This window comes from Panthera pardus, unplaced genomic scaffold, assembly GCF_024362965.1.
Source record: "Panthera pardus isolate Hobbes unplaced genomic scaffold, ASM2436296v1 HiC_scaffold_22, whole genome shotgun sequence".
NCBI classification, from domain to species: Eukaryota; Metazoa; Chordata; class Mammalia; order Carnivora; family Felidae; genus Panthera; species Panthera pardus.
The window spans coordinates 59,286,813-59,313,463 of NW_026526788.1; the positions used below are offsets into that span (position 1 = coordinate 59,286,813).

General features: G+C 37.0%; 1 protein-coding gene across 6 annotated transcripts in view; it reads left to right on the plus strand.

The window, feature by feature from the left end:
- The window catches only part of BTRC (beta-transducin repeat containing E3 ubiquitin protein ligase), a 183,115-nt gene that overhangs the window by 88,594 nt on the left and 67,870 nt on the right, over positions 1-26,651 (plus strand). For 4 of the 6 annotated variants that reach the window (XM_019459202.2, XM_019459199.2, XM_019459198.2 and 1 more), the window contains one exon: positions 11,124-11,201. The exons of the other annotated variants lie outside the window; for them this stretch is intronic. In XM_019459202.2, coding sequence (XP_019314747.1) covers positions 11,124-11,201 — 78 coding nt within the window. The remainder of the gene's footprint in view (positions 1-11,123; positions 11,202-26,651) is intronic. 6 annotated transcript variants of the gene reach the window in all.

Below are 26,651 nucleotides of genomic sequence, written 5' to 3' on the forward strand. Positions count from 1 at the left end.
GCTTCCATCCTTCTTATCGGAGTATCTCAGTGTTTAGTTGAGCTTGTTTATCTGAAAAGAGCAGGAGGCAGGCTTTTAGGGAGTAAGCTACATGTTCCAGTATAACAGGCACCAATGCTGTTTGACTTGAAAAACATTTGATCTCTTACATTAACAGCCCGTGTCACTGTAATAGAGACTACAGCTGGGCTGCTGCTCAGTTTTCTATTATTTTAGCTTTGAAATAACTGTTAGTGCTGCTCCAAAATCTCCGTGTTTAAAATTGTATATTGGCTGTCCCCCCAGGACTCGTAAGTAAACAAGGTGATATGTGTGGCCAGGAGCATATTTTGTTAGCTTTGTTTTAAATAAGAATCTTCCCTATCTAAATATGGTGTTTGTCTGATCCCTGATAGTGTGCATGCTTTTGTAAATTTGTAGATCTAGCAGTATTGTAAAGCAGACTTTTGTTTGTTACTAATGCGTGAGCCTGATCAGTAACTATTAATTAGGAACTTTTTTCCCTCGAATTAATGAAGCATTTAGTTTTCTCATGAAGCTTAACTTCAAATATGCTGCACAATTTCCCTAAGTATAGCAGTAGTTGAAAGTGGGTAAGCAAGAATTTAAGGGGTATGTTTGTTAGGCTTAAATATGCTTAGCTTTGTTTTAAAATATTCAGTTATTGGTAATTTCTGTGCCAGGAATACTCTTGACAATTGGAATTAAAGTAGCAGTATTTAAAGAATAGAAAATCAAATTTGTAAATTCAGTTTGTTGTTTTCTTCCTTTTTTGGAGTACCTCTTATTTTAATAGTGGTAGAACGGCAGATTATAGTATTGGTGGAATGATAGCAATCTTACTCCTTTTCTTTCTTTCTGTATTTATTAAAAACCTAGCACGTTTTCCTCTTCTAATTATTTTCTGGTCTCCTACAGAACTACCAAGCCACCCAACACTTTCTTTGAACTTAACCTAAAATACATATATCAGCTAGCACAAGTATAATTGGTTGAAAGGCAGCCATCTATCTGGGAGTTCTTCTAAATACTGAATGTGTCATGTGCTTTGACAGGACATATCTGTAATATCTCTGAATACAGAAAGCACTTTCTCTGTTAGCTGTAGGTGTTAATGCAGTAGTGTGTTTTAAGAATGTGTGCAGTGCAAATTCAAGCTTGTGAGGTAATGACAAGTGTTTGCCTGCATAGACAATATATTTTTCCCCCTGAGGTCCCCACACACCTAGTTTCCCTCAAGCTCATCATCTCTGTCAGGTTAATCAATAGGCACCGTATGGCAGAGGGTCAGTAATCAGTGTCATCGTGCCTTTAAATCGTGTTGAAAATTTGCTTAAAGCCTGGGCCAATTAACATCGAGATGATGAATGGATGGGAAGATGGGAAGAGCCTGACGCTCAGGGGCTTTGTGAGGAGGAGATGCTCAGCTGTTGAGCAGCAGACACCAGCGAATAAAATCAGCCATTCATGTGAGCTCAGTCCACCCACTCTTAATGATAATGTCAATCTAGCAAAATATATACACATTGGAGTTGTCACGAGTTCATAAATCAAAGGAGTTTGTCAAAGGCATTCAGATTAACGAGGCAGCAGCAATAACAAGTCAAATTTGCATAGAGAATTGCTCGAATCTCAGTAAATTATGATCCTGTTTTTCATTTGATTATTTGCTAATGTCTCAAGAGGGAGAATGATTATATTAGCATGCAAAATCTACTCCAGAAGTAGAAATCTGAAGTATAGAAGACCAGCACACTATGACAATTAATCAGTTTCTGCATACTAGCATAAATGCACAAGGCCCAGAAATGAACTTCTTTTTTATTATTATTTCTCCTTGCTACTGATCCAAATGGTTCAGCTTGACAGAGACTTTATATTGCTTTAACAGTGTTCTGAATTGTGCCTGCAGGCAAGACATAGTTATGCAGCTATAACCAACCTATCCATCTGCCAACCAGATTGGAATTCTCCTATCCAAGGCTTCCATTAACCCCCACTGACAGCTCCAAACAGGATTAAGAATTTGGAAGCATAAAAAATAGTTGTTCTTTGCAAATATACACAATCCCTTTGCATTTTTAGAAAGGCTGCATCTGTAGTGTTTTATAATTAGTGTCGGACAGTGTCGCAGGGGAAAAAACCTAGTTGGTAGTTTTTTTTACTTCTCTCATAGGAAGTAAGACAGTACTAATGGAAATCCTGTGTGTTTGGTTGTCTGATAGTGCTTTCCATTATATCTGGTTCCTAGCACTGTGCTTGGATTGGTATATTACTAGAAAATACCACTTCTTGAAAGCTTTAACTGGAAGATCTTGTTGAAGTTTAGCAGGATGGGGAGGCTTTGATGTGGTTGTGGTTTAATCGAGTATGTCAAATGATAAACGTGCCGGAGAAGCAGTGTGCATGAAAACATGCCAGAGAATATTATCTTATGAGGACACTTCAGGTCCTCCCTAGAACTGGTCCTTGAATAGGATTCTTCAGTCAGCTTCTGAACTTAAATGACCTATGTTTTCCCCAATGTATCCTAGAAGGATTAATTAAAATTTGTTTAGATACACACACACACACACATTTTAGTTGTCACCTTTCACTAAAGGGTTTGAGTGGTTCTTATTCATGTAGTTAAATTACCTTTAACCTTGTAGAATTGTTTCTGTTTTTGAGAATTGCAAATCATATATATTTGGAGGCTGTTCTTAGTTCCAAATGATATATTAAGTTAATGGGAAAAATATTAATTCAATTACTAATTTACCAATCAAGCCCACTGTATGATGTTTGCAACTAGCTATTAGAAATTGGTCTCAAGATTTCATCTTTCATGTGGTTGTCATTCTATGTGATGATGCTCAAATGACTCCATTTTTTAAATGTGTTCAAAATCAGAGTCAAAATCACCACAATTTACCCATTTCGCTAAAATGATACAACTTTCCTGGTTACAGAATCCTTTGAATTTTCTCAATAAGAAATGTGGCATAGGTGGGGAATGTTACTTCTAGTGTTGGCAGTGATTATTTTATTTATAACAGATGTCTATTTAGACAGACTCAGGCTCTGTTGCACCATCCAACCTTGAGCAAGATGCTTATTCAAAGATTATGATAAGTCATTACAAGTGGCTTGACTTTTCATCACTGTGTAAATTAGTTTAGTTTTTCATTTGATTATATAATCAACTCTTGATTATCCATGTCATCAGGAGTTGTGTGTTCGAATAGATAACTGAAAACAGTAAATAAGCCACTTACTAGGTCGTGGAGAATATTGCCCTAGCCGTAAACCTGCTGTGTGCTATCATCAAAATCCATCTACTTGTTTTGGACACCGGGAGAAACAAATAAAATCCAGTTCTGAAGAATCAGGAGTGCTTTGCTTGTCCACAGAAGAACTTTTCCTTCTTAATCAAGGCTTGACAAACTTTAACTGCAAAGGACCAGACAGTAAATATTTGAGGCTTTCTGGGCCATAGGATCTCTATTGTGATTATTCACCTTTGCCATTGATGTATGCAAGTTGCCATAGATAAAAGGTGAATGAGTGGAGTTGGCTAAGTTCCAGAAAAACATTATTTGCAAAAACTTTATTTAGAGCAGGAACTTGCTAGCTCCTGCTTTAAATTGTCATGCTGACATCCTTAGTGATGGGCTAGTAGGACTGTAGTTGGGCTATCACTTTGAAGGTTTTCTGCTTTGAAAATCTTTTTTTTCTTTTTTAAAAAATTTTTTTTTACTAAAAATTTTTTTTACATTTTTTTATTTTTGAAAGACAGAGACAGAGCACAAGTGGGGGAGGGGCAGAGAGAAGGAGACACAGAATCCAAAGCAGGCTCCAGGCTTCGAGCTGTCAGCACAGAGCCCTATTCAGGGCTCGAACCCACAAACCGCGAGATCGTGACCAGAGCTGAAGTTGGATGCTTAACCGACTGAGCCACCTAGGCGCCCCTGAAAATCTTTTTTAAAGCTAGCTGGACAATGTGGGTATAGGGCTTTGATTATTTATTAAGCACTTATCTGTATATTATGTAATGTGTTGGGAAGTACAGGGAGCCACAAAGACTTTACCCAGTAAGCTTTCAATGTTATTGGGTAGCTGAGAGTAACATGCAAACATTTACCTAATTAAGTGCTCAACTGTGTGGACCAAGATAGAAATGTTAAGGAATTTCCAGTAGGGAAAGATGGAATAGCTGTATGGTTTCTTAGAGAATTCGACAGTTGAAGCTCATTTCAAGAATGGGTAGGACTTGAATAGTTTAAATAATTTTCTTGTGTTTATAATTGTTGAATGAATGACATTAAAGTTAAGGATCCTTCCAGCCTGAAAATGTTGAGGTCATATCACTTGTTTATAAGACTGTGAAGAGGGGCGCCTGGGTGGCTCAGTTGGTTAAGTGTCCGACTTCGGCTCAGGTCACGATCTCGCGGTCCGCGGGTTCGAGCACCGCGTCGGGCTCTGGGCTGCTGGCCATCAGCCCAGAGCCTGGAGCCTGCTTCAGATTCTGTGTTTCCCTCTCTCTCTGCCCCTCCCCCATTCATGCTGTGTCTCTCTCTGTCTGAAAAATAAATAAACGTTAAAAAAATTAAAAAAAAAAGACTGTGAAGAGACTTGCTTGACTAGGGCAGAAAATGTATCTTGAGGGAAATAACTTGGTGTAATGTGGCAGAAAATTCTGGAAGATCTTGAAAATCAGGCCTAGAACTTAATATTTGATTCCATAGATACAAAGGGCTGGCTACTGAACGTTTTTAAGGAAAAAAGACCACCATGAAATTAGTGGTGTTTAAGAAAGATTAATCTGGCAATAGCATTCAATCCAGCAAATGCTTAAAAGCTCATATTATGTTCTCAAACTTTGTGCTGAGCCACTGGAAAATGCAGATGAAAAAGAAACTGCCCCTGCTCAGAAGGAATCTTACAGTGGGGAGTAGGGGTGGGAAGCTTGTTCACAGAGAGATATAATATAGAGAGATATAAAGTATAAGTGCCAAAATAGAAATAAAGTGCTAATTCAGAGTAATCAGTTCCATCTGGGGTAAGTGTGGTGTAGGTGGAGGAGGGCATAAGTGTAGGCTTCCCTGACAAAGTATCGTTTTAGTTGATTCTTGAATCAGGATTTTGATGATGGAGAGATCAGGAAAGGAGTCTATTACACACTGAGGGAATAGAATTAGCAAAAGCACAGGGATGAGAGAGTGCTTTTCATACTTTGGAGAACGGTAAATAATGTCATGTAAATGGTTCCAGAGACTGATGGAAAGGTAAATTGTCCAGATTGTGGATGCTATACTAAGAGGTTTGGACTTAATCCTGAAGGTGACAGAGAGCTATAAAAGGTGTTTGAGCAAGGTGTGGGGTGAGATGAGGTAAGTCTTTTTAGAACGATGGTTTTGACAGTAGTGTGTAGAATGGTTTAGACAAGGGTTTCGGTAAGTGTGTCGGAAGGCTGTCTCAATAGTAATAGCATTGGTGGTGGCCTAGAGTAGAGACTGGAAATACAAACCAAGGGTTAGATCTATTAAAAGAGACGATTCAAAGGAAAAATTGAAGACCTGAAATTGGTTAGATACATTCAAAGAAAAAAAAAGTTGGGGGGAGGGATGAGTAAAAATTGACTGAGGATTTAAGTTTGAGGTGGGAAGAAAAGTTGGGAGAGAAAGAGGTGGCCTAAGATGGGTGAGAATGGTAAAAGAGTGCTTTAAATTTGGATATGTTGATTTTGAGACAGGTTATTTAAATTTATCACCTGAATACTTTCTTTGAGATGGTTTTTCTTTTTTATTCACCTTGAGGTTACTCCTGGAAACATTTTATCCAGAATACATCCCTGAGATCTAATGCACAAGCTTTAGCATTATTTCACTTTATTGACTTTTTCCTACCCAAACATCTGTGAATATGTGTATAGGTGTTACAACCCAAATGCTTCCAGTTTGAAGTTACAATTCTAAACTATTAAGTGCTGGACTAAGAGAGGGGGTGCAGGCATGAGGGTGGGGTGGGCAGAGAGAGCGGGAGAAAGAGAATCCAAAGCAGGCTCTATGCTGTCAGCACAGAGCCTGATGCTTGGCTTGAGCTCAGGAATCGTGAGATCATGACCTGAGCCGAAATCAAGAGTCAGATGCTTAACCTACTGAGCCACCCAGGGGCTCCTGGGCTTAAGTGAGAAATATTTGAATTAAAGGTAATAAATTTATGAAAGGTAATGAAATATTTTAGAAATATTTTAATATACTGCTACTATTTATACCATATTATTGCTCCAGGACTACAAATACATTCTGCAAATGTGTTTACTATAATGAAATGTTTAATCTGAGTATTGTGAATGAGCCGTAATAGGCAGTCAAGTTCTTCTAGTTGGCTCAGGGTTAAGTGGTAGAATGTAACTTTTATTTATATTTGAGGGAATTTTTCCCCCAAAATTTATTTTTCACTTATCTGACTTCTACCTTTCCATTTTTTTTAAGTTCATTTATTTTGAGAGAGAGAGAGAGCAAGTTGGGAGGGGCAGAGAGAGAGAGAGAGAGAGAGAGAGAGAGAGAGAGAATCCCAAGCAGGCGCCGTGCTGTCAGCGCAGAGCCCAGTGTGGGGCTCAAACTCACTAACCATGAGATCATGACCTGAGCCGAAATCAAGAGTCAGACGCTTAACCAGCTGCGCCCCGTCTTTCCATTTTTAAACATATTTTCCTCTAGGTTTCATCAGTTTTACTTGTTATTTTTTATTTTCATATGATTTCAGAATTCCAGAACAGTTGAAAGAATAGTGAAAAGAATCCCCTTATACTCTTCACACATATTCTCCACATATTAACATGTTGCCACATTTGCTTTATCTCTGTTTATATGGAAACATGTGCTCACATTCATTTACTTATTATTTTTTCTGAACCTTTTGAAAGTTAGTTACAGATATAATGTCCTTTTTCCAACATAAGTGTTTCATTGTATGTTCCAAAAAACAAGGATATTCTTTCAAATAATCACAGTACAAATTATCAAAATCAGGAAACAATGTATAAAGAAACTGTGCAGCATCCATACAGTGATACTACTTGACAGTAAAAAGGAAAGGACTACTGGTCTATTCAACAAGAGTGAATCTCGGATGTATTAAGCCAAGTGGGAAAAGGCTCAAAAAATTACATAGCATATGATTCTATTTTGTGATATTTGGAAAAGATAAAATTATTGAGACAAAAAAAAATCTGTGATTACTAGAGAAAGGGGCTCACTGGATAAGGGCAGTGCAAGAGAATTTGGGAAATGATACATCTTGAGTGCGGTGGTAGTTACATAACGGTATGTTTTTTGTCAAACTCCTATAACTAAACACCAAAACAAGCGAATTTTTCTGTATGTAAATTTTAAAAGTGAGGAAACAATCAGGAAATTAACACCAATACAATGTTATTAGCTCATCTGTAGACCTTATTCAAATTTTTCTAATTGTTCCAATAATGTTCTTTATACCATTATGTCACAATACTCACTCAGTACTTAACCATCAAAATCAAATGCAGTAGAGGGGTCAGGAGGAAGAAGATTGTGGGTGTGGTCTAGATAGGCACTACTCATTCTCTTAGATGCAGATCACTGTTGTCACTATATAATTCTGTACAGAGGAGTTTACCATCAATTTTGCTTTAACTCCCCCACCCCCACCCCAGTGATCTCAGAGCACAAGTTGCATTCAGTTGTCATGTCTCTTTAGTTTCCTTTCACCTGAAACAGATCCTTAATCTTTCTTTGTATTTCATGACTGTGACATTGTTTGTTAGTACAATACTAGTAATTTTAAAAAATTACTCAATCCCTCAATTTGGGTTAGTCTGATATTTTCTGTGATCAGATTGAGCTTAGATATTTTTGGCAAGGTTACCTCAGAAGTAATAATGTGTTCTTCTCAGTACATCATATCAAGAGGCACATAATGTTAAGGTAGTGTCTATCAGATCTCTCTACTGTGAGGTAGAGATAAATAAATCAGATTAAGAGAGTCAGGAGGAAGAAAATTGTGGATATGGACTAGATAGTTGCCGCTCATTAGGTTCACGTTACTGTTTTCACAATGTAATTTAGTATATAGAGAGTTTACCATCAATTTTGTTTCACTTCCTGTACGTATACAGTAAAAATGTGCTTTAGGGTGACTTTACTATAATAAACTTTGACCAAAACATAACTAGGCTTCCAGTTTATTATGATGACATTTTTATAAAACATAATTAACGTTCAAATATGGGAATTTACATTGAATTAAACCAGTTTTGATTATAAATGGTACTTCATTTAAGGGAGGGTGGAACTTCATGGTCTGGGGAATAGTTACTTGCAAATTGTAAGTTTATAATTGAATACTGCCTTAAGTTTGTATTCTGTAAAACATTTAATTTTTTAATTTTAGCATTTAAAACTTTGATCTATACTTTATTTTTTATTTTGTTTAACATTTATCTATTTACTTTGTGAAAGAGAGAGAGAGAACAAGAGCTGGGGAGGGGCAGAGAGGATGAGAGACTATCCCAAGCAGGCTCTGCACTGTCAGCACAGAGCCTGACACAGGGCTCGACCACACAAACCATGAATCGTGACCTGAGCCAAAACCAAGAGTCAGACACTTAACTGACTAAGCCACCTAGGCGCCCCTATACTTTCTTTTTTTTAAAAAAAGTTCAATACTCAAGTTGATCTTACGGGTTTAATGTTGGCCTTTCCCCTCCTTTGCTTATCTTACAGTGGCATATATTGCTAGTTTCCTTGTTTGGAATGCTTTATAGTCATTAATTCAGCTTTATCTCTCCGTTTTGTAGGTAGACTAAATTACTTTTTTTTCAAAATGCGGAGAAAAGACAGAATTCTGAAGTTATTGAGTCTCTCTGTCCCTTGCTTATAGCAAAGCATATTTTTTCTTTTTTGTCTTAATTTTAGGGACCATTACCTTCAAGTGGTCATCCAAATATAAAATATCAAGTTAAATCTCATAAGAGATTTCTGCCCAAAAGGAACACCTTACAGTAGTAGTCTGTCACCCAACTACAGGTAATGCACAGGGCCCACAGATTGTAGCCACAGAGGTGCAAAGGCCCTAAAATGACACTCTATATATGCTGCTTGTCCTTTAATATATTTTAAAATACGATATTTGATACAAACCAAAAAAGGTACACCTAAGTTTAAAGTACAGTTATGATCCTATACTCTACTAATAACTTCATACTTGTATGAAAATTTTCAGATCAACTCATGTTTGGAAACAATTCCTGGATCTAAAAATAAAGTAGCTCCCCAGTTAGACTGTGTTGGATATATGTAATGAGTATTTTAAACTTGCAAATATTAAAATATTAACACTATAAATGTAGTTGTGGAAAATAGTACCCCAAAATATGTATTCGGAGTTTCTGTATTTTGCCTTGCAGATAGTGACTTACGTGTGTTGATTACCAGATTTTTTTTTCTATTATTTTGTATTGTGGTAAAAATATATAACAAAATTAATCATCTTAACCATTTTTTAGTGGTGTTAAATACATTCATAATGTTTTGCAACCATCACCCCCATCTGTCTCCATAATTCTCCATCTTGTAAAACTGAAATTCTATACCCATTAAACAATAATTCCCCATTCCCCCCTTCTCCCAGTCCCTGGCAATCACCGTCCGCTTTCTGTATGATTTTGACTACTCTGAGTATCTCATATATGTGGAATCATACAGGGTTTATCTTTTTGTGACTGACTTATGTCACTTAGCATAATGTTCTCAAGGTTTGTCCATGTGGTAGCCTGTTTCATTTTCCTTCCTTTTTGAGGCTGAACCCTGTTCCTTTGATGTATACACCACATTTTATTTGTCCCTTCCATCAGTCAGTGGACACTTGGATTGCTTCCACCTTTTAGCTATTGTGGGTAATGCTGCTATGAACATGAACGTGCACATACCTCCTTGAGACTCTGCTTTCTCCTCTTTTGAGTATATACTAGAAGTGGAATTGTTGGATCATATGATAATTCTATTTTTAATTTTTGAGGAACCACCATACTGTTTTCCACAGCAGCTGTTTCTACATTCATACTAACAGTGCATAAGAGTTCCAATTTCTCAGCAACCTTGCCAATATATATTTTGGTTTTTGTCTGTTTTTTATAGTCGCCTTCTTGATGAATGTGATGTGGTATCTACTTACACTTTTTGATTTACATTCTGAAATATGATTAGTGATGTTGGTCATCTTTTTATGTGCTGATTGGCCGTTTGTACCTTCTTTAGAGAAATGTCTATCCAAGTCCTTTGTGCATTTTTGAGTTGGGTTGTTTGGGGTTTTTTGTTTGGTTAGTTTACCACTTCTTTACATATTCTAGATATTCATCCTTTATCAGATACATGATTTGCAAATATTTTCTCCCATTCGGTGTGTTGCTGCTTTATAATTCTGTTGATATTTAGAATTCTGAACTTGCTTTCAATTGGATTGTTGTTTTTCCTCCTCTTCTTAAGTATTTAAAAATCCCATTGACATTTATGGCCTCCTAGCTGCTATTTGAGATGATAGTGGCAAGAATGGACTCTAATCCTAAAGCGTTGATGAAATGATGTTGTTTTGAGCTAAGTACTATGTTATTTTTAATAAAAGAAAATCAAATCTGAGAAGAAGAAGAAGAGAAAGAACTCTTTTTCTAGGATCCATACTTTGAGAATTTGTAGTGACCAAACATTTACTATAGTTCAAAACTAATTATTTAAAGAGAAGGTAATAATCATGCTTTAAGTTGTTATCAGCTAAGCATAAACTGGAACTTTCTCATGTCCAGTGCCCACCTGCATTTTCAAAGAGCAATAAACTAGATATCTGATGAATGTGATCTGCTGGGCAGTGCTTAAATATAAATGAAATACTTTCCACCTACGTCCCTACTTGCATTTATTTATATACATGGGCATATGTTTTCCTTTACATAAGTGTATGTCTATATGTATATAAATCTTCAAATGAATAAATGCATAAATATACATGGTATTCTAGCTTACAGAATTAGAAATGTAATTCAGTTACCCCCACAGAATAAGATTGAAGATAATGAGAACTGAATTAAAGCTTACTTTCTTTCACAGAATTCCTCAGAGAGAGAAGACTGTAATAATGGCGAACCCCCTAGGAAGATAATACCAGAGAAGAATTCACTTAGACAGGTATGAAATTCAGTCTGTCTTAAAGTAAAAAGCTACCAACAACAAAACAAAAGACAGGAAACCCTCAATTTGCCATTCATTAAGCATTAGAGCTTAAATTAAGAGTACTTTGAAGTTGGTCTGGCTATAGCCATCAATTTCAATCAGGTAACATTGTTTTCCCAATCATTTAAAAATATCCTAGGTGTACAAGTACAGGACAGATCGATTGCTTACGTGTAGTGAAAACAACATCAAATAAAAGTTTTCTTATTCAGGAAAAATAACTTGAATTGCTTCTTAAGTGCAGATAGTAGAATAGTTGGCTTTAAATCTTACTTTCCTACTGAGATTCTTAATACATTAAAAAAAATTAACAATCAAAAGGGATCTGCCTCTAGAGAAGTTAGCTCCTTTTAGTCTGAGCGATATTTGCCTTTTCTAAAAGTAAAGACTGTTATTGATAACCTAAAAAAAACTTACTGCTTACTGTGTTCCCAGTCCCCAAAGGTAACACATTTTACTTTGAAAGTTAATTCCTTGGTGCTCTCTTTTTTAAAATTAAAATGTCCTGGGCCACTTGGGTGACCAACTTCAGCTCAGGTCACGATCTCACAGTTTGTGAGTTTGAGCCCCTCATCAGGCTCTGTGCTGACACCTCAGAGCCTGGAGTCTGCGTCAGATTCTGTGTCTCCCTCTCTCTCTCTCTGCCCCTCCCCTGCTTGCACTCTGTCAGTCTCTGTCTCTTAAAAGTAAATAAACGTTAAAAAAAAAACTTTTTTTTGGATTAAAATGTCCAAAAACATTTCACCAAAAAATTTCTTCTTCTCACTGCCTGTAGCAACAACCTCTAACATCTTCTGTCTCCCACTAGCAACAAAAACAAGTTCTTACAGTGTTGCCAGAGAATAGGCATACCACCTATTAACTTTTAATATATAGTTGGGTAAGATGAGAACGAGCAGTAGTAAAAATAATTTTAATTTACTTGCATTATGCATTATTCTAGGAAAAAGGAGAAGAGGTCTAATATTTGTTGGGTGCCCACCATAACCCTGCTACTTGTTTCATTCCGTCCTCACAATCCCCCTGCAAAGTTTCTAGATAGGGTCTCTGATTTATAGATGAAGAAAATGGAGGCTTAGAGAGACTAGAGGACTTGCTTATTAGCCAGTCAGTGAGTTAAAAGCGAGACCTCAATGTTGCCCAAGTGTTTCTACTTCTGCCTTCTTATTCCGGTTTGTGTAGTGTTTGGGTTTTGTTAATGTTTATTTTAGGTTTGAGAGTGAGAGAGCACGAGCGAGCATGAGCAGGGGAGGGGCAGAGAGAAAGGGAGACACAGAATCTGAAGCAGGTTCCAGACTCTGAACTGTCAGCACGGAGCCCGACACGGGGCTCAAGACCACAAACTCTGAGATCGTGACCTGAGCCGAAGTCAGACGCTTAACCAACTGAGCCACGCAGGTGCCCCTGTATACAGTGTTAATTTAGGGAGAAAGTCCTTGAAACTGTGATATGTCCATTTTTTATTTACTTTCTGTTAAAAATTTGGGTTTGGGCACTTTCGTTTTTTGTAAAAATTATTGTCTAGTAAGTAGAATTGAATCCATTCAGGAAGCTTTGTAAAAAACCCAAATGATCAGTGATTGGTATTGTGCAGTTACAACTTTAACTATTTGGAGACAAACACCTGATCTATAAATCTAAATAAATAGAACAGTATTGAGTAAGATAAATTTAGAGGTGGAAGCGGTCTGCCCACTATACAGAAACAACTGTCAGAAAACAATGACACGACAAAAAGTTTTGGCAACTTTATTTAAGCTAACAAACGAATTTTCACTCTGCAAAGTTATAAATTAATTTTAATAGGCTGATCCAGATGGTCCATTTGGAAAATGGATAGGCTGATCTGTTGAAAATTAAACTAAATTTATCTCTCTCATACTTCAAACTGAAGCAAGAGAGAGAATCGTGCCTATTAAGTCCAGCACATACAGATGGACCAGCAGGTCACACATGGGACTAATCTGATTCATTTTAAAAATAAATGCATACATTATTGAATCATTTTCTACTTGCAAGATCTGTCGTGTGCAGTATTTGAAAGAGATTTGATGTGGCTTTTTCACTGCTTTTTAGCAGGTTTGCTTCACCCTCTCCACTCTAATATAACAACTGTCTTGTTTTTGTTTTTGTTTTTCCTCCTATTGCTCCACAATGGTTTTTCTAATATCTGCCATTCAGTGTTGAGATCCAAGCTCTGGAGATTAATTAGGTCATGAGGTTTTTTTCCCCCTCCTCTCTTTGTAAAGGGTTTTTTCTCTATTCTCTTTATGAAGAGCATGAACTCAGTGTTCTTGGAAAGAGAAATGGCCTTTAGAAACTGGGAAGTAGGAGATCCTCTTGGGGCCCTCTGAATCTTTTAGCTTCTGGGTGTTTTAACAGCCCCATGAATGCAGATTTGTAAATTTATTGCAGTGCCATCTGGTTTTTTGCTCGAACCAGATTACTGTTGGCTTGTGTCTGTCTATTGTGGTGGTCACTCCCTAGGAGCTTGCCCTCTCAATCTTAGGGAAGAGTGATGAATAGCAGGGGTCAATAGAAGCGGGTCACAGGGCAGCTGTCCGGGACTGCCCTGAACTTGATTACCCCACTGCTGATTTTTTTAATGTAGGACATAATATATAAGCTGTTTAAACTCCCCCTTTTCTCTGTTGCATGACAATAATGAAGTGCCATTTGCTCCCCCTCCCCACTTTAGTCAAGCTATATAGATAAAAAGATGTCAAAGCTGCCTTTTCCCTAGTGTTGATGTAGGTAGGATTTGCATCATCTAGGCCAATCCCTTGAGATCCTTTTACAGATATTTCTAATGGGATTTCAGGAACTCTTTCACTTTTTATTTTTAAATGCTTGGTTACATAGTAGTGTTTTAAACTGATTTTATAGTTTACATATATTGTTCTAAAGTACAGTTTCACAGGTGTTGATAGACTGTGACTACTGTGTGGTAACTTTGAGTTACTTAATCACTGGAGGAGCTAAAAGAAAGGTTATCACTACAATTCTTACAGACATTTAAAGGATAATGAGGGAATATTATAAACAACTTTAAACCACAGCTTTGGCAACTTAGATGAAATGGACTAATTCCTTGAAAAATAAAACTTACAGAAACCAATGCAAGGTGAAACCAAATTTGAATAGCCTGATGTCTATTAAAGAAATCAGATTATCAAAAGGCCCCCATATGGTTTCACTGGTGAATTCTATGAAATATTGCAGAATAAATAACCCACTCCTGTGCTCAGAAACTAGAGAAAATAGAGAAGGCAGGAACACTTCCGGACTTGTATTCTGAGGCCACCATTACCGTAATTCCAAAACCTAACAAAGACATTAGTAGAAAAAGAAAATACTGAGGGAGAAAGTCAGGAGACACTAGTCCCTGTGTCACTAAGCCATTTTGTATACCTGCTTTTCCATTCCATATCAGAAGGCAGGAAAGTTGGTGGGGAAAGAAAGGTAATGTATTCTTTTAATTTTCTAAATTTCAGAATAATCTCTTCTATCCACATTAAGTGAAGTGTGAACTTTTATTTAAAGAATGTACAAAGTGGCTACAATTTTCTTTCTGCTTTTATTTCTAAAATGTGAAGTCAAAGAAACCATAGCAACTGTTTTCATAGCTTTTATTCATATCTGCAAACAAGGGCAAAGGCCTGGGAGGATACATGAAAGTACTCATTACTTTTTGAAAATGTAGCCTCACAACATGCAACTCCTTTGCTTCACATTGGTGCTAATAGGATCTGTCAGCCCTGCCTTTCTATGTAATTGAGTAAATTGTGACCTCTGTCTAATCCTTCCCCCATCCCCCATTCCCTTTGTGTATGTGTCCACTTACCATCCTGAGAACGTGGGCAGTGATAAATAAAGCATTGAGTAGAACTCTCTCAACTCTTTGAAAGCAGCATGATGCCAGCCCTCTAGTTATATTTCTTTAAGTGTTTACGTTTTTCTGTATTCTTTCTCTTGTGTAGCTGGAACCCTGGGGATGCAAAGCCATGAGAGAGGCCAAGAAGCTAACAAAGTAGCTGTCTCCCTTGTTAGCTTGTTCCTTTATTCTTTAAAAACAAGATAAAAACCATCTGGCTCAGGGCATTACATTTTCCTCCCCCATGCACCTCTATAGATGGAGACTTCACCTGCAGTGAGGGTTTACATTGATTAGGGAGGGAGCAGTAATTCAAGCTTCCATCCTCTTCAAGGATACTTTGCAGTCTTTTAAAGGTGCTGACCCACTGAGTTAAACTGTCAAGGGAGGATAAAAAAGTATCTTCATCCCAGGAGGTAACAGCTGCCAGGTTTTCAACACCTTGCACGCTGCTGGAAAAATGTCACAATTGTCAGCTGAAAGAAAAATGACTGTGTTGTCATCTTCTGTTAATGACTGGGCCTTATAAAGGGAACTCATAAGCCTTTTGGAAGGAATAAGTAGCTGTTTTCCTTTCCTATCCCTGTGCCCCCAAATTCCTATGTTGTTCTGAACAGTACCTTGGAGTAGATCCATAAAACACAGCAGTAAAGATCTTAAACAGCCCCGTATAAGCATGGGGGTCTAACTGGCACAGCTCCTTTATACAGTTGGATGAGTAGGAGGAAAAAAGCACGTCACTGACACAGAAAATGACATTATATTGTGTATTAACAAAACAACAACAATAACAAAAAGTCATTCATAAGCCAGTGAACTGAGAGAAAACATACTGTATTTCTGCTCTTTGGAGGACAATTTGTTTTCAAGCAGCATCCAGATGGGTAAATACCACGACATTTCTTTTTTTCAAGAGAGCCACTTCTTTTCTTCCTTAAAAAAAAAACAAAAAACAAAAAAAAAAACCTCACTGAATTTACTTCCTTTAATAGCTCTATAATGTTTGTATATGATGGCATTCCCTTCTTTCTGATTTGATTGATGAGGAGAGAAGGTTTAATGAAGTCCCAGATATTAGCCAGGCAAGTTTTTTTTCTATTTGTTTTAGGTTAGTCATTTTAATTGTATTGAGTAATTAGAAGGTACACACAGCCAGGGGAGCTTTGTTCTGATAATTGCTCAAGAAAACCCATTCCCTATCTGCTGTTGCTTTGTGTTAAGACACTTCTCCCTCTAGTGGCAATAGTAAGCACTTTGACTTGGCAGTAGGCAAGGTGTAATTGCAATATGACAAACTATGCTTAAGGGACTATCTTGTAAATACTTTAGTTTGGAGTTTGGCGTTATTTCATTATATATGTGTGTGTTTTTTTTTTCCCTATGAAACTTCCTACCTCTTTTTTACCCCCTGAAGTGCTTTGGGCTTTGGATGGAAAAATATTGCGTGAGATGTTTATTAAAAAAAAAAAAAAAAAAAAAAAATCACAGTGCATCCCGGGTAATGTTTTGCAGCTTGACTTAATTTTAGTCATCTGTTTTAATTACCTATTTATAAAAATGCTTTTGCATTTGTAGACATTATTTAATACTTTGGAAGAAGCACCTCATTTGAAATAAATAAATAAATTGTACTTATTTTAAATAGTACATGTAAAAGATCTTAAAGGTAATTAATGTAGGTCTCTTAAGTAAGACAAAAGTGATCTTTCCAAGTCTGATGAAGTGATTTGTTTATTTAACTTCCCACTTCGGCTGAATCCTTCAGAGTCTAATAACTTTTTTTAAAAACATGGTTTGGCAATTTGTGTCTAGCTACAAAAACCCTTCTTCCAAAAGAAGCAATTTAATAACCGGCTTTCTTAAAATTACTTTGAGGAAGGAAGACTGTATAGGGGGTTGGTGTTTTGTTTTATGTTTATTTCAGGGTAATCATTCTTTGATAAATTGTGTAATCACTGACTTAGTAGAAAAAGTATTATTGAACTCCTGGGTTGCAATGACCATAAAAAGTGTATTTTCATATAGAGACTTGAGATGTTGTGAATAAATTATAAAGGAAACAGCTTATATGCTGGTCGAAGCCCATATGGACCAATTCATTTTGTGTTCAGTGCTTAATGTGGATGTACCATTAAAAAAAAAAATGGTGAAGGGAGCCTATTGTGCCCTTTTGTATGAGTCTTTTAAAAATCTGCCCTAAGAGTACTTTGGGAGGAGATCAGATAGAGCATTGCATCCATTGAATGAGATTGGGTAGCATCAGCGTGGCATTTTTAAAGCCCAGTCCCAGCTTCCCTAGATGTCGCCTTGTAGTTTGCTTTTTCTATCCCATATTCTTGCTGGGAACTTGATTTGATGTTACCATATATCTGAAGGTCCCCGTCTCCCCCCTCCCTGTACCCCCCTGTACTGCCCCCCAATCGCTGCCCATTTTCATTATACCGTATCTTGTTTTGCTATAGGGCTGCTGAACAGATTTCTTAAGCAGCTTTTTGCAAGGTTAAAAGAATGCAGCCTGGTAACAAGTTTGTGTCATTTTAAATATATACCTTCTAGTAAATAAGGAGAAGTCTGGCAATCAATCCCTTTTAGTGTGTTATATGTTTCACCTGACAACTAAACCTTCTATTGATTAGCCATTACTTTGTTAGATAATCCTATGTCATTGAATCCATTGTAAAAAATTAAACTCTTTAAAATGTTTTACCCTAGCAGCACTGTGAAAATTGAAAACTTGTTCAGAATTACAGCCTGCTTTCACAAAGAAGGTAGTTTTCAGCAAGGCATCTTACTGGTTTATGCTTATGTGCTTTATATGCAATATAAAAACGTATTAAAGTACTCCAACGCAAAATTCTCTGCCTCTGGTTCAGCAGTGAGGCTACCTTTCCGAATGTTGCATGGGGACAGAGCGTATCTTGCCAGTGGCAATTATACTCACTAGTTTAATTCTAGCCTGGAAGAAGTCTTAGTAAAATATTGAATGTAAAATACTGACTTTTTTGGCCTTTTTATTCCAGGGTGATCTTAAGACTGTGACAAGTTTTAGTTTACTAATCTATGTGACTTTCTTGGGAGGTAAACAAGATCATATGCCCATTTTACAGATGGGATGTCTAGAAAATAAAAGCTTATGCATAGCCTTACTCTAGAAACTCCTGCAGGACTAGAACTGGTTTCTTGAATCTGTCTAATGTTCCTCTGAGTGTCTTCTATCCATTTCTGAGGGGAAAAGGAATTGTCTAACCTACCATAACTATTTTTTCCTAGAAAATAGCATATTTTTATTAATTATGCAAACGTTTAGTCCTTTTTCCTCTAAAATATTAACTGCATACTTTTACATTTTCACGGAAGTAAAATTTTCATACAGTGAACTGCATAGATATTGTATAAGTCAGTGAGTTAATGATGAGTCTATCTACCTGTGTAACCACCACCCTCATCAAGCTATAGAACATTTTCATTACCCAAGAAAGTTTCCTTGGTCTCCTTCCCAATCAGTTTTCCCATCGCCAGTGAATCAAAAACTGGTCAGCTTACTCTCATAGGTTAGTTTCACCTTTTCTAGAATTTCATGTAATAGAATCATAGATTTTTGGAGTCTGACTTTCACTCAGTGTAATTTTATGACATCCATTTTATACCACTGATTCAGTAGTTTATTCTTTTTTATGATATATCTGTTGAATAAGTACATTATAGTTTGTTTTCCATTCTTTTGATGGACACCTAAGCTGCTTGCATTTTTGTAAGTGAAGTTGCTATGGATGTTCTTATATAAAGCTTTTTTAGTGAGCATATGTTGAATACTTTTTGATGTGCTTATTAGCTATTCAGATATTTTGTGAAGTATCTGTTTTAAGTTTTTTGCCATTTAAAAAAATTGCATTGTCTTACTGAGTTCTGTTGAGTTCTAGCTGCTGGCTCTGTGAGATATGTGTTCTGTGTTTTCTCATAATATATGGCTTGCTTATTCATGGTGTGTTTTGATGAAAAGTTTCTAATTTTTGAATGAAACCCAGTCTGTCAATCATTACCCCATGATTTGTACATATTCTAGGTTTTCTTCCAGAAGGTTTGTTAAGTTTTAGCTTTTACCCTTTAGTCCATCTCAAATTAATTCTTATGAGTGCTGTTCATTATTTTACCAACACTTTTTTATTCAGTTGTTTTGACACCATTGTTGAAAAGTCTTTTCTTTCCCCCAATGAATTCCAGAAGTGTCGTTGCCAAAAATCAGTTGGTTGTACAAGTGTATTCTATTTCTTTCTCTCTCTCTCTCTCTCTTTTTTTTTTTAATATTTATTTATTTTGAGAGAGAGAGAGAGAGTGGGGAGGGGAAGGGGGGTGCAGGAGACAGAATCCCAAGCATGCTCTGCATTGTCAGCGGAGAGCCTGATGGCGGCGCTCCATCTCATGAACCCTGAGATCATGACCTGAGCCAAAATCAAGAGTCTGACACTTAACCGACTGAGCCACCCAGGTGCCCCCAGTGTAGTCTATTTCTGCACCTCCTGGAAAACAGGGTGCTGCTGGGATGCAGAGCAAAGGGTAATAGCAGCTGAGGCACTGACCAACCCCTACTTCAAATCCACACAGAGGACGAGCTCAAAGTACCTTTTCTTTTTAGAAGTGTCTATCCTTGCACCAAATGCTACACTGTCTTCATCATTGTAGCTTTAGTAAGTCTTGAAATCAGGTAGTGTGTGTGAGTCTTCCATGTCCTTTTTTTTTTTAATTAAAAAAAAATTTTTTTTAATTTATTGTTGAGAGAGAGAAACAGAACACAAGGCGGGGGGTGGGGGGTGGGGTGGGGAGGCAGAGAGAGGGAGACACAGAATCCGAAGCAGGCTCTAGGCTCTGAGTAAGCTGTCAGCACAGAGCGCAATGGGGGGCTCGAACCCCTGAACCGTGAGATCATGACCTGAGCCGAAGTTGGATGCTCAACTAACTGAGCCACCCAGGTGCCCCAAGTCTTCCGTATTCTTAATTTTAATATTATTTTGGCTATCATAGATACTTTGCATTTCTATATAGATTTTAGAATCAACTTAGTTTCTTTTAAGAAGTCTGGGTTTTGATTTGGATTTTATTGAAACCATGTATCCATTTGAGTAGAATTAACCTTGCTGTAATATTGAGTTTTCCAGTCTGTAAACATGGTATATATCTGCATTTAATTGTCTTTCTAAATTTTTCTGAGCAATGTTTCTTAGTTTTCAATGTATATTTCTTACTCAGTTCTAACTCTTTAATCTTTTTTCAGTGCTATTGTAAATTTTTTTCATTCTCTAATTGTTTGTTGCTAGAAAATATAAATTGATTTTTGACTCTTGACCTTATTTCCTATCATTTGTTACTAAAGACAGTTTTATTTCTTCTTTTCCAACATATTTGCCATTTGTTTCCCTTTTTTGCTTTATTTGAATGGCAGTGGCCTCCAATATAATGTTGAATAGATGTGGTAAGAGAACATCTTTGCCTTCCTTGTCCCCAATCTCAGAGGGACTGTATTTGGTCTTTCACTACTAAGTATGATGTTAGTTAACATTTTTTTAGCCACTCTTTGTGGGATTAAGAACGTTCCCTTTTATTTCTAGTTTGCTGAGATTTTGGTTTGTTTTTGTTGTTGTTATTGTCATCATGAATGGGTGTTTAATTTTGTCAAATGCTCCCATCCACACTTATTCTGTTAATATGGTGAATTACATTAATTGAATTTATTAAGACTTTTTGTGTCTGTGTTCATGGGGGATATTGGCCTGTAGTTTTCTTTCTAATGTCTGTGTCAGTTTTTGGTGTTAGGATTATGATGCCCTGATAAAATGAGATGAGAAGTCTTCTCCTCCTCCTCTGTTTTCTAAAAGTGTTTGTGTATAGTTCTTGTATTATTTCTTTCATATTATTTAATAGAATTCACCAGTGAAACCATCTGGGTAGAAGTTTTCTTTATGGGAGGATTTTTTAAAATTTATGTGGAATAATTTTTTATTACAATTTTAATTTCTTTAATAGATGCAGAGCTATTCAGATTTTCTATTTCTTATTGTGTCAGTTTTGGTAATTTATGTTTTTCAAGAAATGTACCTTATTCAACAGATTGCAGGCTGTATTTTTTTATTTTAATACTGAGATTATCCCATATTGGGTTACTAAAAGCCCCTTTAAGCTGGCATCATTCCCCTCTGACACATCGCCATCATTCCCTGCAGATCTCCAGGTTCATCTTGTATTTTCACCGTCCAGTCCTGTAACCAGCCATTTCTCCAGAGAGCTATGGTTCCTTTTAGTGTAAAATGGTATCTAGAAGCCAAGATTTTTCATCTGGGTTTATATATTTGAAAACCATGAATTCACATTGGTACCTTCAATTCCAATTCAGCACCACAGAGTTTGTTCTAGAGCTCTTCCTTTTCATATTTATAATTCTCTTTTCTAATTGTAAGAAACCTGGTTTGAGATTTTTTTTTTTTCCTTTCAGCAATTTGAAAATGTTATTTCTTGTCTTCTAGCCTTTGTTGTTTATGGTGGAGAGTCTGCCTTTATTTATATTGTTGGCTCCCATGTATGAAGCATCCATCTTTTTTCTTTGGCTGCTTTCAAAGTTTTGTCTTTATTGGTTTTCAGCAATTTTGACTGTGTGTAGTTCTTGTTATCTTTGTATTTAATCTCCCTAGAGTTTGCTGATCTTCGATCAGTAAGCCAGTGGTTTTCACCAAATTTGAGAAATATTTGATCACTATTTTTATAACTTTTGTGCCCCATTCTCACTTCTCTTCTGGGTTTCCAATTATACATATGTTAGATTATTGACACTTATTCCACAGATAACTGAGACTCTATTCATTTCTTTTTCTTTCACTGTCTCTATTCTCCAGTTTGGATAATTTCAGTTGATCTGTCTTTTTAGTTCATTGACTTTTTTTTCCCTGCTATCTCCAATCTGCTTTTGAGCCCATATAGTAAATTTTAAATTTCAGATAATACACTTTTCAATTGTAGTTTCTGTCCGGTTCATTTTGGATTTTCATTTTTTTCTGGTGAAAATTTCTGTTTATTCATTATGACTGTCTTTCATTTAAGATGTTGAACATTCATTATAGCTTCTGTAAAGCTTTTATATGCTGATTCCCATACAAGACCATCTCAGGGTCATTTTTTATCCTTTTTTCTCTTGACTATGGGTTCCATTTATCTGCTTTTTCTCATGTCTAGCAGTTTTTTTATTATATTGTAGAATTATAAATGACTAATTGCGATGACCCTGGATTCTTTTATCTAACACCGATTAACTTACTGACTGATCACATGACTTCATAGAGTCTTGGTTCCATGTTTGTTAGGGCAAGTATGTTTTCATTTTGCCCTTGGTCTTAAGGTAGATCCCTTACTCCTTAGACTTACTATTTATTCTCAGTGTAGGGTTTTCCAACTTTTCAGTGGAAAGTTTGAGATGCCTATCAAATTCCTCTAACTTAGTAGGAATCATATTCTAAACTATGTCTCCCCTCATGGGCAGCAGCTAGAATCTCAGCTTGGATCTTTCAGTCTTCTGTCATTTTCCACTGGAATCCTTAGAGTGTCCCATTCATGTATGTAGTTTGGAGATCAGCCATGGATTTGAGGGGAATTGTGCCTCCCCTGTGGGTCTGTCTATTTTCTATGATTTCTCTTCTCGGTCTCCAGCCACTGTGGCAGTCCAGAACTCCGTCCTTTGACATATCAAGCCAATAGAATGGCTTTCTAATTGAATTTTAGTCACCCTGTACCAAGTAGATTGGTGAGTACCCTTAGGGAAAAAGCACATAAACAAGGATGTTACCCAGTGTGATTCTCCTCTTTCAAGGTCAGTCCACACCCTTCCTCCCCCTCTTCTTCACCTACCCTCCCCCTCCCCTGGTTCCTGACTAAGTCAATCTCTGGTGCTTTTAAGTAGTAATTTTAAAATATCCCCCCCCCCTCCGCCATGGTTTATAATTGTTGCCTTATGAGGGTTAATCCCATATAAATATCTCTACCATTTTTGGAACTTGAGCTCTGTGGCTTACAGTTTTTATGTTATTCAGTATATACTAGTTACTTCATAAGTGTCTTTTAAAAATATAGGAAGTTTTATTTAAAGACTTTTGTGTTGTCTGTACATGCATAATGTTTGCGGTATTAGTAGCTGCAAAAGAAGTACTGAATCCTGAGCCCAGAAGATTCACGTACCAATACCTGCTTACAAATGATCCAATTTATTCCTTTGAAATATGTTTTGAAATAATTTCAACTTAAATAATATAAGAGTAAAATAGTTCAGTGGATAAATTTTTAAAGTTTAACTTGTGTAAATGGAAAACCAATTTTATAATACTTTTTCTCCGTTTTCTTAGATTTTTTTTACCTACACCTTTCCAAAGAATTGACCAAAAATGAATAACTTAAAATATCTATGCATCCATTGCTGACATAAATAAATAGGAGAAATCATGGCTCTTCCTCACAGAAAACATTCCATTTAATAAATGTGGAAGGAAAGAGGGAAAATCACCCTCAGGGGAAAAATCACCATCAGGGGCGCCTGGGTGGCTCATTTGGTTAAGCATCCAACTCTTGATTTCAGCTCAGGTCATGATTTCACAGTTTGTGAGATCAAGCCCCCATCAGACTCCATGCTGTCAGCTTGGGATTCTCTCTCTCCCTTTTTCTCTGCCTCTCCTCTGCTGTGCACATGCTCTCTCTCAAAATAAATAAACATTTTATAAAATTTAAAAAGGGGCATCTGGGTGGTTCAGTCAGTTAAGTGTCCGACTCTTGACTTCTCTGCTCAGATCACAAGCTCGCAGTTTGTGGGTTTGAGCCCCATGTCAGGCTCTGCACTGTTAGTGGGATTCTCTCTCTCCTCTCTCTTGTGTGCACATGTTCGTGCTCTCTCTCTCCCTCAAAATAAATAAACTTAAAAGAATAAAAATAAATTTAAAAAAAAATCACTGTCAGAACACTACACTAAAAATTACCATAGGCAAGATCTACCAGTAGATGCTAAAATTAGCAGGCTGAAGTTGAAACGGAAACAGTATATTTGCATAGTCTCAATATTTCCCCCAATATATTTAGTAATTCCCAAAGGAAGAATAATAAACTTATAATGGAAAATCTTGTCAGACATGACCTTAGGCAAGTGATAAAGGTTAACATCACTATAAATACTTATTAACATACCTCCTGACTTACTTGATGCATTGAGAAGGGCACATCTCTTATGTGGTATTATTCCCAATAATGTATAACTTCCATCTGATCGTGAGAAAACATGAGACAAAGCCAGATTGAGAGGCATTATATAGATTAATCAGTTCTCTTCAGAAGTGTCATAATCATAAAAGATAAGACTGAAATTGTCACAGATTAGAGGATACTAAGGAGACATGGTAACTAAATTCAATGTGGGATCTTAGGTTAGATCCTGAACAGAGGTTCTGCCTGGGTAGCTCAGTTGGTTAAGGGTCTGACTCTTGGGTTTGGCTCAGGCCATGATCTCACGGTTCATGAGTTTGAACCCTGCATCTGTTACGGAGCCTGCTTGGGATTCTCTCTCTTAATTTCTCTCTGCCCCTTTCCCCAACTCAAAATAAACCGGGGCGGGGGGTGGGGGGAGATCCTGAATAATAAAAGGATATTGGTGAGAAAAGTGGTGAAACTAAAAATAAATTCTTTATATTGTACCATGTTAATTTACTTAACTTTGGTAAGTCTTTTGTGGTTACATAAGACATTAACATAAGGGGAAGCTGGGGGAGGGTATACAGGAACTTATTTTTGCAACTACTGTGTAAATCTAGAATTTAAAAAATGGATTCTTTGCTATTGTTGGTTATGAGAGATTGCTTACGTCTTTTTTTTAAAAAAAATTTTTTAACGTTTATTTCTGAGACAGAGAGAGACAGAGCACGAGTTGGGGAGGGGCAGAGAGAGAGGGAGACATGGAATCAGAAGTAGGCTCCAGACTCTGAGCTGTCAGCACAGAGCCCAACGTGGGGCTCGAACTCACAAACCGTGAGATTATGACCTAAGCCGAAACCAGTCTCTCAACCAACTGAGCCATCCAAGCGCCCTGAGATCGCCTGTGTCTTAAGATTTTTCTCTTTAATTCCAACACATATGGTTCTCCAGCATAGTAGTTCTCAAAGAGTGTTCCTAAACCAACAGCATTCATATCAACTGGGGATTTGTTATAAATGCAAATTCTCAGAAGCCTGGGGATGGGACCTAACAATCTGTGTTTTAACAAGCCCTCCAGATGACTCTGATGCATGCTAAAGTTTGAGAACCATGATTTGTACCATCAATTAAAACTTAGACTACAAGAAAACATTGTTTTACTATATTGGCCAGTTATTAATAATGTTTGCTTACCATTTTTTCAGATTGTGGTAAAATCCATGTAACATAACAACCTCTTAATCATTTTTAAATGTACGGTTCAGTGGATTAAATATATTTACATTATTATGTAATTGTCACCACCATCCATCCCCATAATTCTTTTCATCTTGTAAAACTGAAACTCTATACCAGCCTCTGGCAACCACTTATCAGTATTTATCTTTTTATAACTAGCTTATTCCACCTACCATAATGTCCTCAAGGTTCATCCATATTGTCCTATATGTCAGAATGTTCTTCCTTTTTTTTTTTTTTTTAACTTTCTTTTAATGTTTATTTATTTGTTTTGAGAGAGAGCGAGACAGAGAGTGAGAGAGCAGGTGAGGGGCAGAGAGAGAGGAAGAGAGAGACTCCCAGGCAGGATCCGTGCTGTCAGCACAGAGCTGGACGCAGAGCTCGATCTCATGAACCATGAAATCATGACTTGAGCCAAGATCAAGTGTCCAGTGACTAACCCACTGAGCCACCCAGGTGCCCCAGAATGTCCTTCCTTTTTACGGCTGAATACTATTCCATTGATGTACATGCCACATTTTGCTTGTCCCTTCATCTGTTAGTGGATATTTGGGTTGCTTCCATGTGAATAATGCTGCTATGAACATGGATGTAGAAATATCTTTTTAAGACTGCTTTCAATTCTTTTGGGTATACATCCAGAAGTGGCATTGTTGGATCATATGGTAATTCTAATTTTAATTTTTTGAGGAACCATTACCATGCTGTCATCCACAGCAGCTGTAGCCTTTTACATTCCCACCGGCAGTGCTCAGTGGTTCCAATTGTTCCACATCCTTGCCAACACTTACTGTTTTCTGTTTTTGTTTTTAATTTTTTTAACGTTTTATTTATTTTTGAGACAGGGAGAGACAGAGCATGAACGGGGGAGGGTCAGAGAGAGGGAGACACAGAATCTGAAACAGGCTCCAGGCTCTGAGCTGTCAGCACAGAGCCCGACGCGGGGCTCGAACTCACGGACCGCGAGATCACGACCTGAGCTGAAGTCGGCCGCTTAACTGACTGAGCCACCCAGGCGCCCCTGTTTTCTGTTTTTTAATAGTAACCATCTTAGTGGGTATGAAGTGGTATCTCATTGTGGTTTC